Source organism: Microtus oregoni, unplaced genomic scaffold, assembly GCF_018167655.1.
Source record: "Microtus oregoni isolate MIOR12 unplaced genomic scaffold, Mior012 000050F_ref0000143, whole genome shotgun sequence".
Lineage (NCBI taxonomy): Eukaryota > Metazoa > Chordata > Mammalia > Rodentia > Cricetidae > Microtus > Microtus oregoni.
In genome coordinates, this window is record NW_024543256.1 from 16,097,281 (window position 1) to 16,116,264 (window position 18,984).

At 39.0% G+C, this 18,984-nt stretch overlaps 1 protein-coding gene across 1 annotated transcript in view; it reads right to left on the reverse strand.

Annotated features, from left to right (window-relative positions):
- LOC121437131 (long-chain-fatty-acid--CoA ligase 4-like) overlaps positions 1–18,984 on the reverse strand; it is a 69,952-nt gene that overhangs the window by 5,536 nt on the left and 45,432 nt on the right. Inside the window, exons 6-13 of the mRNA XM_041636970.1 lie at positions 16,178–16,316; positions 14,625–14,775; positions 14,392–14,515; positions 12,884–12,955; positions 10,597–10,736; positions 9,377–9,549; positions 5,407–5,481; positions 1,868–2,059 (exon numbers count right to left, since the gene is read on the reverse strand). Of these exons, the coding sequence (XP_041492904.1) occupies positions 1,868–2,059; positions 5,407–5,481; positions 9,377–9,549; positions 10,597–10,736; positions 12,884–12,955; positions 14,392–14,515; positions 14,625–14,775; positions 16,178–16,316 (1,066 nt within the window). The remainder of the gene's footprint in view (positions 1–1,867; positions 2,060–5,406; positions 5,482–9,376; positions 9,550–10,596; positions 10,737–12,883; positions 12,956–14,391; positions 14,516–14,624; positions 14,776–16,177; positions 16,317–18,984) is intronic.

Consider the following 18,984-nt stretch of genomic DNA (forward strand, 5'->3'; position numbering starts at 1 on the left):
GAGGAGCAGCTGGGAAGAGTGAAGGGAGGGAAAACTGTGGTCAGATGTATTGTATGAACGAAGAATCTATTTTCAAGAAAAAAAAAACAGATTCACAATGTTTCATTAAGGAATGCACAATTCTGACTCTATTTCAATTTTATCGCCATAGTCTTTATTTACAAAGGCATTTCCTCTAAAATCTTGCCATATATATAATTTTCCCATGCATATCACTAAAAAAAGTGACTCAGGTATTCTTATAAAGATCCAGCCGGTGTGTAAGGCAAGAGTGTCGTAAGTTCTGCACAGGTGTGGTTTACATAGTGGGTTCAAGTCCAGTCTGAGGTATATAGCAAGAGTCTGTCTCCAATCAGTTCTCCAGTGGAGTGTCACTGGGTATATCAACCACGTAGCAGGGCAGGCCCCATCCCTAAGAGTAGTTAGCCCACACAGAAAAAGAAGACTCCATGGTCTTTTTTTCCCTACCCCCAATGAAAGAGTGCAAGTGTTTGAGAGCACGAAGTGGGGTGGGTAAGATCCGAGAGGACTTGGAGGAAGTAGAAACCTGATCAAAACACTGCATGAAAAGGTTAGTAAAAATCATCTTCTCCGAACTGATTATAGTGAAGGTAAGGGAAAAAACAGAACTTGGAGAATTAAATTCGAATGGGAGCTTCGTCTGGTATAGGCCGCAATGGTTGGCGGTTCAGTTAACATCTTTCCACCTCGTTTATGGCAGGGATCACGCTGCCGACCTCCCAGAAGCATGTCATAGTATCTTGCATATCAGCACTTCAACAGATGCTAATTCCCATCTTCCCCATTTGACATTTTCTTTGTAAAGTGACAGTGCCACAAGAAAGTACCGTCATAGGATGCCTCAACTTGAATCATTGTCAGCCTGCTGACAATCCTTTGCATGAATGATGTGCTGCCTACCAAGAGCAATAGCAAGGAGGCAGGGGAGTAGGAGGATGAGGGAGGAGGGTTGTGATCAACATGCACTATACTCGTGTGTAAAACAAATTGCTTTTCTAAAAAAGACTGTGACAGGGACTTCTCTACAATGAACCTTTCTGACATTCTACTAAATCTAACGGCTTCCTTTTCCATTTTAAACCTACAGCAACACTGTGAAAATCTTGTGCGCATGCATGGTTTATGTGCATATCTGTGTTAACAATATTTATATATTTGGATCACAATTGTTTACTTTTGTCTATAAGGCACAATTGTAAGGTTGTATGCACGGCATCAACATAATAAAAATTCTGTAGTACACACACACACACATGGGCTACAGAGATGGTCAGTCTATAAAGTGCCTGCCATGAAAGCATAGTGACCTTAGTCAGATATCCAACACCCGCATCAAAGCTGGGCAGTGGCATGTAACTATAAGCCCAGTCCTGGGAAAAAGGCATAGACATGTAGATTCCTAAAAATTACTGGTCAGGGAGTCCAGACAAATTGATGAGTTTCAGGTTCAATGAGACAATGTCACAAAATAAGCCAGAAAGTGATCAAAAAAAAAAAAAGGATATCCAATGCCTCAACCTCTGGCCCCCTGGTTTACCCACTGAATCAGTTATTTTTTTCCTGTCCATTTTCCCCACCTCAAAGACTGCTACCACTATTACTACTACTTAAAAAGATTCAACTACTTCTCTGAACAGTTTACATTTATAAACTCATCCAACACCAGCAGCTGCCCTGTGAGGTTGGGGTAAAGATAGAGCTCAAGCATGAGGGCATTAGTAAAGTAACTTGCAGAAAGTTGTAACCAATTAATCCATCGACCCTGTGGATGAACGGACCTATATTGTCTTTCAGGCTCACTGAAGTCACAAAATGAAAGATACTATAGAGAAGAGAATACACTGACCTATAATCTGTAAGCACCCATCAGGATGGAATTCTCCAATATCACCAGTGCAAAACCACTTCTGTCCATTTTCATCCACAGAATAATCTTCTGCAGTTTTCTCTTCATTTTTAAAATATCCCATGGAGATATTCTGCCCACCGATCACGATTTCACCTCTGGGATTTGGCTTATCATGAACTGTATAACCACCTAGAAATAATTTTTTTAATTAAAAAAAATTATCCCACAAACCTATGAACACCTGATTTTCGATAAAGGAGCTAAAAGTATAAAATGGAAGAAAGAAAGCATCTTCAACAAATGGTGCTGGCACAACTGGATGTCATCTTGTAGAAGAATGAAAATAGACCCTTATCTATCACCGTGCACAAAACTCAAGTCCAAATGGATTAAAGACCTCAATATCAGCCCGAACACACTGAACCTGATAGAAGAGAAAGTGGGAAGTACCCTACAGGAGCTGGGCACAGGAGATCGCTTCCTATGTATAACCCCAGAAGCACAGACATTAAGGGCAACATTGAATAAATGGGACCTACTTAAACTGAGAAGCTTCTGTAAAGCAAAGGACATAGTCAATAAGACACAAAGGCAACCTACTGATTGGGAGAAGATCTTCACCAACCCCACAACAGACAAAGGTCTGATCTCCAAAATATATAGAGAACTCAAGAAACTAGACTTTAAAATGCTAATTAACCCAATTAAAAAATGGGGCACTGAACTGAACAGAGAATTCTCAGCAGAGGAAGTTCAAATGGCCAAAAGACACTTAAAGTCGTGCTCAACTTCCTTAGCAATCAGGGAAATGCAAATCAAAACAACTTTGAGATATCATCTTACACCTGTCAGAATGGCTAAAGTCAAAAACACCAAGGATAACCTTTGCTGGAGAGGCTGTGGAGGAACGGGTACCCTCATCCATTGCTGGTGGGAATGCCATCTTGTGCAACCACTGTGGAAGTCAGTGTTTCGGTTTCTCAGGAAATTCGGGATCAACTTACCCCTGGACCCAGCAATACCACTCCTGGGAATATACCCAAGAGATGCTCTATCATATGACAAAAGCATTTGTTCAACTATGTTCATAGCAGTATTATTTGTAATAGCCAGAACCTGGAAACAACCTAGATGCCCTTCAATGGAAGAATGGATGAAGAAAGTATGGAATATATACACGCTAGAGTACTACGCTGCGGTAAAAAACAATGACTTCTCGAATTTTGCAGGCAAATGGATGGAAATAGAAAACACTATCCTGAGTGAGGTGTCCCAGACCCAAAAAGATGAACATGGGATGTACTCGCTCATAATTGGTTTCTAGCCATAAATTAGGGCCACGGAGTCTACAATAGGTGAACCTAAAGAAGCTAAGTAAGAAGGTGAACCCAAGGAAAAACATATAGTTATTCTCTTGGCTAAGGGAAGTAGAACCAATTGCCGGGGAGAAAATTAGGATTTTGGGGGTGGGGTGGGATGGGGGTAAGGGGAGATGGGGAGAGAAAAGGTAGAAGGGAAGGAGGGGGGACTTGGGGAATCAGGAGAATTGGGATAAAGGAAAGGTGGATAGGGGAGCACGGAACCACAATTCTTAGTTAAGGGAACCACTTTAGGGTGAGCAAGAGATTTGACCCTAGAGGGGCTCCCAAGTGCCCAACATGAGGTTCCCAGTTAGTTCCTTGGGTAGCTGAGGACTGGGAACCTGAAATGACCCTATCCGAGAGCAATACTGACGAATATCTTGCATATCATCATAGAACCTTCATCTGGTGATGGATGGAGACAGAGACAGAGACCCACACTGGAGCACTGGACTGAGCTCCCAAGGTCCCAATGAGGAGCAGAAGGAGGGAGAACATGAGCAAAGAAGTCGGGACCACGAGGCGTGCACCCACCCACTGAGACAGTGGAGCTGATCTACTGGGAGCTCACCAAGGACATCTGGACTGTGACTGAAAAAGCATGGGATAAAGCCAGACTCTCTGAACATGACGAACAATGAGGGCTGATGAGACACCAAGGACAATGGCACGGGGTTTTGATCCTACTTAATGTGCTGGCTTTGTGGAAGCCTAGCCAGTTTGGATGTTCACCTTCCTAGATATGGACGGAGGGGGGAGGACCTAGGACTTGCCACAGGGCAGGGAACCTGGACTGCTCTGTGGACTGGAGAGGGAGGGGGAGAGGAGTGGGGGGAGGGGTAGAAGGTGGGAGGAGGGGGAGAAGGGTGGGAGGAGGGGGAGGGAGATGGGAGGCTGGGAGGAGGTGGAAACTTGTTTTTTGTTTATGTTTTTTTTTCTTCTTTTCTTAATAAAAAAATTATTAAAAAAAAAAAAAAAAAAAAAAAAAAAAGAAATCAATTATTATCCTAAAGCAAAATTTATCTGCTTTTATAAATTCTTCATTACAATTGGGTGTGTGCCCGTGCAAGCGCCCGTGTTCTTGCACATATATTCACGTGCCACATTGCACATAAGTCGGAGAAAAACTTGCGATAGCCGGTTCTTTCCTGCCACTATGTGGGTCCCGAGGATCAACTTCAGGCTTGGAAATAAGTGCACTTAGCCACTCAGTCATTCATCTCAAAAACCCTTCATTAATTCTTAAAGCTTTGCTATTCTTAATTATATATTGTGTTTATGGGAGACTCTTAGCTTACATTTAGTCAGTTACAGGAGTCTAACAGGTGAACAATTTGAAGGCACTGGAGAACTCTACAATATCACCACTGAAAAACCTTGTACCCAAACCTGCCATGACACACAGAGGACATAGTTAAATCTTAGAGTTCACAGGACTCATACGATGAAACCATCCCAAACAAGAGCAGTACTTAAAGCTGTTCTAAGTAAACCATCAATGTGTGCTATCAACACTTCTCAGGTTTTATGCTCAGAGAAGTTTCAGTGAAAGGTAAGGGACAGCAAGTACCTAAGGAAGCCAATACCATTAAGCAAGAGAGAAATGGAGGCCATGGGAAGTGGAGGGAAATTTTATGGATTTAAACAGGGGCAAGACAATCACTGTTTGATAGTTATTATCAATTCTTTCTGGCATAGCAAGGCTCTCTATTTATTTAATAAACCAACTTGCTGTAATTAATGTATATTTATTATGGTTTATCATGTCCATCATAGAAAAATCGGTTTACTTCTGTCTCTAGCTCTTTGTAATAAGAATTATCAATAGTATGTATATGGTTCTGGCTTCCTCTAAATGCACTGCCTCTGTAAGTATTTGTGTAAATATTTACTGCAAATAGCTACATAGATGAGTAATGACTACAGAAATCTGCTAAGGTCGGGATCTTGCCAGGGAAAGATCCAATCAGACTCTTTCCCTCACCTTGCCATCAGGTATTTCCTAAATTAAAAAAAACAAACACAAAAAACCACAGTGGCTAAAATCTAGACATGTCCCCCACCGAGCAGAGAAAAATCCCAGGCAGCAGGCAGTCCTGAGGCTGCAGACATCTAGGGTGCATGCAGACTTTTCCAGCATATCTAGAGCCACTCGATCTTGTGGGACACTCTTACCTTCCTGCCAGTCTTTCAGCTTAATTTCACAGCAAATAAAAGGAGCTCCAACTCTTCCAGTAGTATAGTCAGTAACTGTGGGAGAAAAGGCGACAAAATCATCAGTAGACAATCGTTCTGAAGTCCACACAAAGCCACCAGAAACAGTCTAAAAAGATGACAGAAGAAGCCATGGGGGAGTGCCAACTCTTCATTTTTCAGGGTTAGGATTTCCATTTCTGCAGTGCATTCTTGCTTTTCTGGGCTATACTTTTGATGATTACATTTTAAAAAAGTTCTGCTACAAGTGAAGAACTAGGTCCATCATTATCTACTCAGGATTCTGCTAAGAAAGAATGTGATGGGAATTCTTGATCTATCGCTATGAATTTCTTTTTTATAAAGATTTATTTATTTGGGGCTGGAGAGATGGCTCAGCGGTTAAGAGCATTGCCTGCTCTTCCAAAGGTCCTGAGTTCAGTTCCCAGCAACCACATGGTGGCTCACAACCATCTGAAACGAGGAGGTCTGGTGCCCTCTTCTGGCCTTCAGGCATACACGCAGAAAGAATATTGTATACATAATAAATAAATAAAAAAAGATTTATTTATTTACCATAGTAAATAAATATACATATATACAACATTCTGCCTCGATGTATGCCCGCACGCCAAAGGAGGGCGCCAGATCTTATTACAGAAGGGTGTGAGTCACCATGTGGTTGCTGGGAATTGAACTCAGGACCTCTGAAAGAGCAGCCAGTGCTCTTAACCTCTGAGCCATCTCTCCAGTCCCCTCGCTATGAATTTCTTAGTCTCCATTTCTTCACCTATAAAAACACCGACTTCATATAAGTGCATACTGGAGAGATTAAATGTGTTTACTAATACTTGTCACAAACAGAATGGTCAAGAAACTTTTTATTTGTTCTCAAACATCATCATCATCATGGCATTAATTAGCCCTTCCTTGGCAATCTGTGACTACTCTCAGCAATAATCACATCTTCACAGATGGCTTATTATGAATCCAGTACTATATTAAGCATTGTGAGCTAACATACAAAAGATGAAGAGACCCAGCCCTCAGAAACCTGACCATCAGCAAGCTACCCAGGGAGAAATGTATGTGAAACAGTATGGAGAACACGTAAGTCCTTGTCTGCATGTACAAGTGATGACAGAAATGACCTGAGAAGCTAGAAGGATGTCAGCACTAAACAGAGCCTATGACAAGTCCAGACTCCAGCCTTTACCAAATAGCTCCAGGTTGGAAAATTACCAGTTATCTTATCCCACAGACAGTCATAAAATCAATAACCGGACACTGAGTAGTCTCAAAAAGGAGTTAGATATGAGAAAACCAAGAAACACAAGAGAACCAGGAAAGCTGCAGCTGTGTCTCGGATGCTTTGTCTCATGATAGTGAGAATGTCCTTTGCGATTAAATGTCCCTGATATTTAACAGCATAGGCTGTTCCCATTGCATCAAAGCCAAGACATTTTCCCACAATGTGCAAAACCTAAGGATCCTCAAAAAACTTTGGATTCACAATGTCATTTACATTGTGACTTTTGACAACTCACATTCCCATTTTGTGGGATTTTCTAGGCAATCATAGGGAGAAAAGAAACAAAGGAGATTGTGGAGGGGGATAAAAAGGGTTTGGAGGGGCTAAAGAGAAGAAAAATGTAATGTTTAATTAAATTACAACCCCAAAAATTAAAAAAAAATCCATTCCATAATGCTTATGCTCACCACACCCCCATGGATACATCTACCTCAGATATAGTCACACACACATTAAAATCTACCAGTATGTTCCCTCTTTTAGGACCACACTCTCTAATCTGCATTGGGAGTACTTGCATTGCTTTGCTCACTGGCTGTGCTTTCATCTGGAGACTTCTGTAACAAGCACTGTAAGACTCTGGGTACCAGAAAGACCAGTGGGAAATGATATAGCCAGAAAAGACCATATAAAAGTTGGACAATAATGACTAGCTATGACTAGCCAACAAAAAGGGCATTCCAAAAGAAAAGAAATATAGTGAGGTTATGAACCAAAGTCTATGTCAAGAGAGAGACGATTGACTTGCCTAGAGAGAGAAGACAGGCTAGATAGATGCATGAGTGCTAGATGGAATACACATTAAAAATTAGGTAAAGGTATGTTTAGATTCAATTGATCTGCCATGCGGTGCGTGGGGTAGATGTGCCAAATCAAAGCAGAGGATGGAGTAAGGGCTGTCATTTCAGAGCCAACTGAAGTAATAAGGGTGGGAAAGATCAACCTAGTGAACAAATGGGAAGATCTGATGAAAGCTAAAGACAGTAAACAGTTTGAGGACTTCAAAGTTGATTAATTCTGAGAATGATTTTAAAGACGTAATAATACTGACACAGGCAAATAATTTAGCAATAATTTGACAGTTTGGAAAAGGAGTATTAATTTTGGACATAACCAGTAGGAAGTGATAGTAATCTGACTCAAAAAAGGTTCCTAGGCTGCAGAAATGCCCCCCACACACACAAAAAAAGTGCACATACGCACACAAAAGTCCATTTTGTCTAGACTCCTGAGCACGAGGCCTGTCCTTGAATATAATACTCTACTGAAGAAAATTTTTCCCGTTACAAGCTGGTATCAACTGGGCTAATGCAGATATTAATTCAGACTGCGAGGCATTACAAACCCACATAGGTTCAAACCAGAAAAAAATGTTTCTCAACCTGGCATGATTTTTTGTGTGCTAAGGAGACAGGTGGCAATATTTGGAGATAGGTTTCATTTTGACAACATGGTGGGCAGGTTACTACTAGCAATGTGACTGTTGACACCCTTCAGTGGACAAGAGAATGCAAAAACAAAGAATTATGTGGTCCAAAAATGTGAATAGGTTCAAGGCTGAGACACCCTGCCTTTGGAAATCGAGGGTAACAGAAGACAAAGTTAAAAAGTGGGGTGTAGGAAGGACACTTCATTCCAAGACCACAACTGTGCAAGGCAATTATCATTAAACTTTCTATTTTGAGTGCATACCCACAGATCGGTGCTACTCTCAAATTTGGCTAGGGAACCTCTTCTTGCAGTGGGTAGTGGTTAATTCAGAGAACCATAATGGCTTTAAGGGCCTAGTGTAAGGAGCTCTGAGAGCTCCGTCATGAAGGAATCATCTCTAACAGTGATTCTTAACCTCTGGGTCACGACACTTTCAACAAACCTCTACCTCCAAAAATAATTTTATGATTCATAACAGAAGTAAAATTATAGTTATGAGGTAGCAAAGAAAATGGTTGGGAGTCACCACAACATGAGGAACTGTGTTAAGGGGTTGCAGCATTAGGAAAGTTGAGAACCACCAAACACTAACCATCTTCTTCCATCTGATGTGCAGGGGACATCTCAGAGGGAGAAGAAAGCAGGGAAGAGCCAGTGGCTGTGTGTATGTGTGTGTAATGATCATTTCTGAACATGACATGGCTGTTGTAAATATCAACTCACAGCAGCTATGCTTTCTATACAAGACCTGCAGAGGACTAAGCCAGTCAAAATTCCAAAAGGTCCCCGAGCCTCCACCCTTGGCAAAGGAGCTATTGGCTATTTATTAGGTTGCCTACAAATCAGTGGACTTGTGGCTCTCGATAATAAAAGCAGGGGAGAAAGAGTGGAGAGCCATAGGGGAAGTTGAAGGGATGTAGTATTGTATAGATATGACAAAAATCTGTTGCATTAATATATGACATTTTGATAGAATCAAAATTATATTTTTAAAAAGTATTTACAGAAGGAAAATTAAACCAACATGACAGAATTATGAGGCTTAAAAATCAAGGGTAGATACATGATACTTTAAGCAATTTATGAAACTAATGCTTATAACAAACCCTGCATTACTTAAAAGGAATTGTGTTTGTCTTGAAAAGGAAAAAAGGAATTCTACAGTAAGCTCAGCTGTCTCAGTGATGCTGGGACATGAACAATGCTTACCTTCAGTAACTGTGCCAGCACCGCATGACTCTGTCAGTCCATATCCCTGGCCAATGGGGCAGCAGAAGCAGACATTCATGAACCGGTGTGTCTGTGGAGACAGAGGGGCCCCACCAGACAGCATCATCCTGACATTCCCTCCCAGCAGGGCCTTCACCTTTTTGAAGAGTAACCTTGAAAAGAACGGAAAGAAGTGATAGTCTCACTACCACACATTATTCTTGGTACCCAGCTAACTGAAAAACTGTGATAAAGTTCTCCAAACGGGCTAAACACAGACATTTCCAAATAATATGGTAATGGGAGGCAACAACAGCAAATAACACCTTCTCCATTAGCCAGAAAAGCATCCCATCGCTCAAATCCACATGTGCAGTATTGGGATCATACTCTGACACATGCTAACAAAAGAAAATGATGTCAAGGGAAAAGGTTTAAGCTTTCTATGAAACATTCAGTCAACCATCTTCTGAGCCTTCTCATGAAAAACTCCACTGCTGCACTTTAAATGCTATGTTCATTAACTCACTATAATTTTATGAACACAATAAAAGAGAAAATAATATGTAGAACAATTCAGAAAACAGCTTTCATGAGTACATATGAGGATATATTATACACACAAACTTTTAAACTTCAATGTTTTTATTCAAAACTATATTCCAGTTTTTTTTTTTTTTCGAGACAGGGTTTCTCTGTAACTTTGGTGCCTGTCCTGGAACTAGCTCTTGTAGACTAGGCTGGCCTCAAACTTACACAGATCCACCTGCCTCTGCCTCCCGAGTGCTGGAATTAAAGGTGTTCACCGCCACTATCCAGCTCAGTTTTCTTTAATAGACCCATTTATAATTACTTTTCATTATTAAAATTAGTCAAAGTATCAAATTCAGAGTCCACAGTCTATTCATTCTTGTATAAACAGTAGGACTGAGAATATAGACTAAATTGAGGTTTTAATTATGATGGTAATCAAACTAAATGAATTTGCCAAGTGAATTTGCCATTTACTCGGTCAACTTTTAGATTTCAAAACACAAAACTTTATAAGCACGTTGATACATGCTCATGGTGCCAGGTTTTTTGAAAGCTCAGGCTGGTTCCACTTAGGTCAAGAAGTTTGAAGCCAGACTGGAAACTATCAAAAATTGAATTCAAAACTACACCATACTAAACAGAACACGATACAGGTTCAAACTACAGGGTCTTTGAAATGTACTTACAGATTACAAAGAGGTGCATCGTATCCTTTTTTGATTTGTTCTAATTTGTAATCATATCCTATTTTGAATAGAGTTTTCTGAATATAATTCATCTCTTGAACCTTGCTCATAACATTCTTATAAATTCTATCCATGATTTCCTGCAAGATAAACAAAACATTCAACAATCTGAAAAAAATTACAACATGATGTGGGAAGGTCATCTGTCTGTTGCTTTCATTGGTTAATTAATAAAGAAATTGCTTGGCCTGGTAGGTCAGAACATAGGTGGGTGGAGTAGACAGAACAGAATGCTGGGAAGAAGGGAAGTGAGGTCAGATGCGATGGCGCTAGCCGCTGGGTCAGACATGCTGAATCTTTCCAGGTAAGACACCACCTTGTGGTGCTACACAGATTATTAGAAATGGGTTAATCAGGATATAAGAATTGGCCAAGAAGAGGCTAGCGCTAATGGGCCAAGTAGTGTTTAAAAGAATACAGTTTCTGTGATTATTTCGGGTGTAAAGCTAACCATGTGGGAGCCAGGCGGGACGAAAAGCAGGCCTGCTCAGCTCCTTCTACAACAACATCACTAAAGATAGTCTTGGTTTGATGATACATTGATACCTCTTAGGCAGAGGTCTATCTAGAATAATGGACATACCTATTTCCTTCACTACAGAACAAATTTTACTGACTTGTTCACTACATCTAAGAAACTAAAGATAATAGATATTAGCATTCCACACCCTATAAACAAATACAATCTAAAATAAAAACAAAAATTTAATTTTAAAAAGACTCAATGCAAGTGTAAGATTTACTTTGGTTCAAGATATTAAGTTGATCTAAAATCTTTAAAAAACAAAACAAACCCCTAAAGTGATTAACAGATCCTCAACTGATCAGCTTGAAGAAAACAGACTGTGGATGCTTGGGGTGGGGGTGGGGGTGGCGCGGGGTGTGAGCAAGCTCAGCGATCTTCACAAAAGAGAAGGTAGAGAGACCATAGAAGACAGAAGTGGCAGTAACTTCAAGAAATCCAGACACGTCTGGGCAGTTTCCTCTAACAACCCACAGTGATTGCAACATGTCAAAGATCTATGCAAGATCAAACCAAACAAAATCCCATCATGGAGGCAAGGCAGAAAATCCTACTGGCAGTTTAAGAAGCATTTGCTGCTGGAAAAGGGAGAGTCAGATTTCTTCAGTGGTGTAACCCTGGGTAACTCAACTACACAGGTCCCATTGCCAAGAGTAACTGGGCACAACTACTAGACTCAATAGTTTAAAGCAAAACAACATCATCAACAATAAAATGAATCATAAAACTCGAGGTTGGGTGGGTAGGGAGATAATACAGAAGTAGATCTGGAAGAAATTGAGGAAGTGGAGCAAAGTATGATCAAAATATACTGTATTATTCTCAAAGAAATTTAGTAAAATTGTGTGCAAAAATCTTAATAAAGAATTCATTCAGCTCTCATAATTAAAAAATTATTTCAAATAAATTTCTGTATTTTCATATAGCAGAAAAATACTTGTGTTGAATCAAATCGTGATACTTTTCTCTTTATTACTATGACCTTGTGACTCTCTTACAATATGGCAGGGGTCTTAGCCATTTCCTAAAAATATTTTATTTATTTGTTCATTTATTATGTATACAGTGTTCTGCTTGTATGTATGTCTGCAGGCCAGAAAAGGGCACCAGATCTCATTACAAATGATAGTCAGCCACCATATGGTTGCTGGAAATTGAATTTAGGACCTCTGGAAGAGCAGCCAGTACTCTTAAAAGAATTTTTACATATCTGAAATAGAACATTACTCTTTTGGGAGCTTTGGGAAATCAGTAGATTTCTTTAGGAAGAACTACAGGAAGATGACAGGTCAGATACTGTATCATGTGAGCTGCTTGCCCCTTAAATGCAGCTGTATCACCAACCTGTCCCAGAACCTTGGAAATACTGCCTCGGTACTCGGCGATGCCGCAGGACTGCTTAGCTTTTAGTTACAAAATTAAACAAAATGATCTAGACAGCACATTTCTGCTTTAAGATATTAGGACCATGCCTCTGCTCTAATTCATCTTGAATTTCCAAGTATCAGCAAACACTCACAGTATACATTCCAACCTTGTCATTTCTACGGTTTTAAGGATCATCTATGCCAACAGTTCAAAGTAAAATTACTCTGCTAGTGTACACAAATACCTAAAGGGATTACCTTTTAAAAAAAATTAGAAGTGTAAGCAAGACCTTGTGCGAGTGACTCTTTTCTACTTGTCTGACCCTTCTGTACTCACCGGAACAGCAGCCATAAGAGTGGGTTTCAGTACAGTACAATCACCCTTGCTTCCCTTCTTGATTTTGCTGGACTACATTAATGAAAAAGAAAATACAATTAGGGAAACAGATGTTAGCAAAAATGCGTGTGTGTGGGTCTAATTCAAGTATTAATAACAAGGACAGAATTTACACATAGGATTTAATCTTTTATTATGGCATCTAGTGCAAATGCAAAGAGTACATGATTTTTCTATTTTACTCTGTTGGCTTGGTTTCTAGCACATCACAGCCTTCCCTAGAAGAGAAACTGATCCAGGATAAAAATAGAATTAGACATGTTAGTGAATTAAGAATTTTTTCAAAGCCCCATTAAAGGAGATTTATAACTAAAACAGAACTGAAGACTTTTTTTTTTGGTTTTTCAAGACAGGGTTTCAAGGCAGGGAGGTGGTGGTGCATGCCTTTAATCCCAGCACTCAGGAGGCAGAGGAAGGTGGATCTCTGTGAGTTCGAGGCCAGCCTGGTCTACAAGAGCTAGTTCCAGGACAGGCACCAAAAACTACAGAGAAACCCTGTCTCGAAAATAAAAAAAAAAGAAATAATAATTTGATAATATTCTGGTTAGTAGCACAGTAAGGACCATGCCAGTGGCCAAGTGGCAGCAAGCATATATATACACATCAATGTGCACAATTTCTTTCATGCATAAATAACACTTGGGCTTTCAAATTTCAGATTAATCACAGGTAGAAGATTAATAAAGTCATTCACTGAAAAAAAGTAGATAAAAATAATAATCTCCTTTAAATGATATATGAACCAGTCTAATAAAAGAAAGAAAACTAGCTCTCGAGAAGCAATGAAATCCACAAGAAGTATCACATAGGTTCTACTGGTAGAATGCAATTATTTTTCTCTTAAAGCGGTTTTCTGTGTGTGATTTCAAATGTGCCTAAACTATGAGTGAGTGCTGTCTATTGCTGGGCTTTCTGCTATGAACAGGAGAGAAGGCAGAACCTGGGTCAATGTAAAGCTGAGGGCAGGCATTGGAGATGCTACAATGCTAGCCAACAGAATGTTCTGCAATGGCCAAATATTTGATATCTGTGCTGTCAAACACGATAGCAATTGGTCGCATAGGTATGAGGAACCTGAAATGTGGGGCTAAATAAAACAAGAAAGCAAAAACTGTACATGTAATTTTAATCAATTTCTATTTAAAGATTGGGCTAGCGGCACTGGTCCAGAATACATTCAGAAGAAAACTAGACCCTAAAATGTACACCTCTTCCCAGGAGCCAGTTAAAAGTCCTAAACAGTACACCAATGGTTCAGTGAATCTATTTTCCATTATAAGTTCTCCAGAGTAAAATCTAATATACAAAGATGAAAGTAATTACTTCAAAGTAATTTTAAAATATTGGCCTGAATCAACGCTAGTACCACATTATTCGTGGAAAGCTATGTTTAATGCCACAGGGACCTTGGTACTAAATAAAGCATGAACAAAGACAGAGTTTGTCACCTGGTCAGATAATGTAAGTGGAGAAGAATAGCCAATCCTACAGCCATAGGTAAAGCAGGATATCTCCGCTGTCAATTCCAGCACATGAGCCAAAGGTAAGTAACCAATGTATGTGTCCTTTGGGCTACAATAAAGTAAGAGAAACAAGATTAAGCACGTTGAAAAGACATTTTAAATTCATAACTTAAATGAATTCAGTATATATTTCTAAAGAAGGTGAGTGGTCCTCTTACCCTAGTCCAGGTATTCTTTCACACTGGCCTGTCATTCCAGCTATCAGATTGCTATGATGCATCATCACTCCCTTGGGTCGGCCAGTAGAACCACTGGTGTACATGACAATGGCCATGTCTGAAGGAGTTGGTCTATTTGGAGGAATGCTTGCTACACAAACAAAAAAGTACATTTTCTTCACTTTAAAAGGTAAATTACTTGACAAGGTATTTTCATTTTACATAATGACACAGATTTCAAAAATTAGCCTGGATTAATAAACAGTAAAAACGGTTATCAAATTCTGATTGACTGAAAGATTTCAAATTCAATCTGGTCTATTTTCAGGATTTTCAACCTAAGCCCCATCTGATCTAGCCTTTTCACAGAGTTATGTACAGAACTGGGAAGGCTTTGAGAGGATAGCATCCTGTATAGATTCCTTAGCTCTAAATAATGGTTCAGGGCCCAGCATGGTGGTGTGCGCCTTTAATCCCAGCACTCAGGAGGGACAGGTAGGCAGATCTCTGAGTTCGAGGCCAGCCTCGTCTACAGAGCAAGATCCAGGACAACCCAGACTTGTTACACAAAGAAACTCTGTCTGGGGTGATGACAAGGTATACCACTGAAAGGACCAAAGTCAAAGTTATATACTTAAACAGGTTATATTGACTGCTCCTTCAGGATGTTCATGGCCATTGGTGGGCTCCGGGACAAAGACCCATCTGAGGATCGACGGAACACCAGCAACTTGGTACTTGCTGGCACAGTATGTGCTTCTCAGACCAGGCACACAATATGACATTTCTCATCTGTCTATTTCTGAGTAAGCATGCAAAATTTGTCCTCATAATAATACTTTACCTACTCAGGTATGGTATCACAGACTACAACATATCTAATATCTCTATATATACTAACTGCAAGTATGATGGAACATTATGATAATGACTCTCAGGTAAACTAGTATCCCCAAAATATATGAATCCTATCTATCCTGGATACATATGGATGCCAGCGATTCATGTTGACTCAAAACTGTGAGGACAGATAAGATATCTTCTGGGCTTTTGTGTCATGCTCGGGTGAATCATCAGAACTGGCAGTAACAGACCCTGCTGATCACAACTTCCCAGTCAAATACGCACCAACCTCACAGTATCAATCTCCACGGATCTCTTACATTTCTGTGCATCAAGTCAGAAGAGGCACTGGCTTGCTCTGGACTGTCTTTTCAAAGGATGTACTCTTCTAAAGTGAGTAACAGGCATGCTTACTGTCCAGAGCAGTAAAAAGATTAAAATATTTGTCCCCTAGGCTTCTTTTCCATGATACAAATGCATATTCCAACCATTGTTTTTGAAGAAAATAAACCTGCCTCATCTCTAACCTAAACTCTGCTTGCTGTCTTCAAGAAATTCAGTCAAGATTGCCTTCTTCAGGAGAAAAGAAAAGAAAATTCCAGTCATACACAATCTTGATTACTTCAAGCATTTTTACTAACGGCACTTCTTTTATTAATCTGCTAAAATAACAAACACAAATATATGAGGAAATTAACTGATTCGCTTACAGTTTTCTGGCTTGGATCCCAACTCTTCTACTGATTGCATGCTGTGAATCTCAAACCCTTCAGGGTACTCTGCTTTATTGATAGTCTTATTATCCACATAAATGATATGTTTAACACAATTGATTTCTAATAAGGCCGCCTGTTGAATGGAAATAAAAGCCAAGCTATTCAATTTGGCATGCTATCAGAATTAATATTAACTGATAGGACTAGAAAATGTTCACTAAGTAAATTTCACTGTGGTAATTATAGACAAATTCAGAATGCTCTAATATTGTAATCATATTAAATAAGCCACCGATCTCTTTAGGATGAAAAGTGGTAAGACCAAAATATTCAAAAATAATAGCATTAAGGTACTAAGGGACAGGCAACATAAAAAAATGCAAAACTAGACAAGACAAAGTTTTAAATGCAGCAGAAAAGGAGTACATGTATATTTTTCTTAATAGCATATTTTCTCTTTTTGTTTCTTATCATTCTGATCATATGCCTATCTCTTAACATCTTAATGTAGCTTGTCACAAAATGTACTTTTGTAAGCTCCATGGTAACCACAAAGCAAAAACCAATGATAGGCAAACAAAAATAAAAAGTAAGGGTCCAAAATATATCATTACAGTAAACCACTTAACCACACACAGGATTTTAAGGGAGGGAGATAAGACCTTAACAAAACTAGAAAATGACCCACAAACTGGTTGTAGCAAAGCCCTACCTTCTGATAGCTAACTGGAATGCATATGGATTAAAGTCAAAAGACCGAATAACTGAATGAATTAAGATTACCTAGCTGGCCAGTGGTGGCGCATGCCTTTAATCTGAGCACTCAGGAGGCAGAAACAGGTGGATTTCTGTGAGTCAGTCTGGTTTACAGAGCTAGTTCCAAGATAGCCAAAGTTATCTTGAAACCCTGTCTTAAAAAATAAATAAATAAATAAAAGATTACCTAAATATATGGTGCATACAAGAAACTCACAGTTCAAAGGACATGCATATACTATATATTAGGTAAAATAGACTTTAAATCAAAATCAGTAAAAAGAAACAAGGAAGGCCATTCATTAAATGACGATAAAGGAATCAAGGTTGGCAAATATGACTTGATGGGTAAAGGTGCTTGCCTCCAAGTCTGATGCCCTGCGTTAGATCTCCAGATCCTACAGAGTAGAAAGAAGCAACTCCCTCAAATTGTTCTCTAACTTAGGCATGTACATGGTGGTATGTGCCTCCCCCCAAATGAATAAAGAAAAAAAATTAAGCGATCAATTGTGCAAGTGGAAAACAATTCTAAATATATATGCACCAAATGCATAGAACAAGTATTCAGAAAGAGGATGACTGATTTCAATATAGCGACAGCCTAAAACCCACTTTGAGCAATGGACAAATTATCCATACAGAAAGTCAATAACAACAAAATCTAGAACAAATAAACCTAATAGGCACCTACAAAACTTCCAACAGCTGCTCAATAAACATTTTCTTCTTAAAATAATTTTTCACTTTTAAATCACTATATAATGTGTTTCATAGCATGATACTTTGAACAAAATGTGTTTTTGCAGTTCTCCTCCCCATATCTCCCATACTCCCTACACCATGTCCCCACTTACCAATGCAGGGAACATAATCCATGACAAATAATTGGACAGGACACAAAACAAGTTCCAATGAACTTTTAAAATGAAAAGTATGTCAAGTATCTATTCTGACCATAGTACAATAATGAATAAGTCTTATAAACTACACAAATACAAACATTAAATAACTTAAACAATGGAAAAAATCAAAACGAAATTTAAAATTTTCTTGAAATAAATGAAAATGATGATATAAAATATTAAAATATACAGGCTACAAAAAATAGTATCAAAATTGAAGTTTATAGTAAATCAAATTCTACATTAAAAAAAGGAGAAAGTGCAACAAACCATTGTCAAGTCTCAAAAACATGGGAAATCAATGAATCAAACCCAAAAATATAGCCAAAGAAAAGAAATAACAAAGAAGTGAGATAACTAAAATGGACTTCAATACAAAAGATGAAGGTGAAGATAACTGCTTCTACAGGAGGCTCAACAGGGCCCGGGGAGGTGGTTCAGACTGGAAAACAGCTTTCAGGACACGGAAGTTCAAAGGTCTCTTTCATTGTTGCTGTTTTTGTTTAGTGTTTGGATAAACCGCAGAAGCATAGAAAAAACAAACAAGCATACAAATGGCATTATGTGAAACTGAAAAGTTTCTAAACAGTAAAGAAAATAATAATCAGAATGATAAGAGACAAAATATGGCAAACCCTGCATGTGATACATAGTATATATCCAGAAACTCAGCAGCAACAAGCCAAAGATCAAGTAATGGAAAACAGCTACATCAACGGCTCACTAACAGGCATACAAATAAACAGCACATAGAAGAAAAAATCTTCAGCATCGCTAATCATCGGAGAAATGCAAGCCACAGGAAATTTCACCTTTCTCCCAAGAGACTGACTATCACGGAAAAGGCAAAAGGCCCTCCCAGTAAGTCTGTAGAGAAAGGGGAATACTTGTACTACCCTGTTGATGAAAATCTACACTAACATAGCCATTATAAAAAAAAAAACAGTACAGAAGGTCCTCCAAAACTTCAAAATAAAATTACTGTATGACTACAACAATCTTACTATCAGAAATCCTGCCACTATGTCAATGACATGTATACTCTCATGTTCAATACCTTACTATTCACAATAGTCAAGGAGTGCGTATAGTCTATCAAATGATGCATGGATAAAGAAAACATGTTACACATAGACCCTGGAA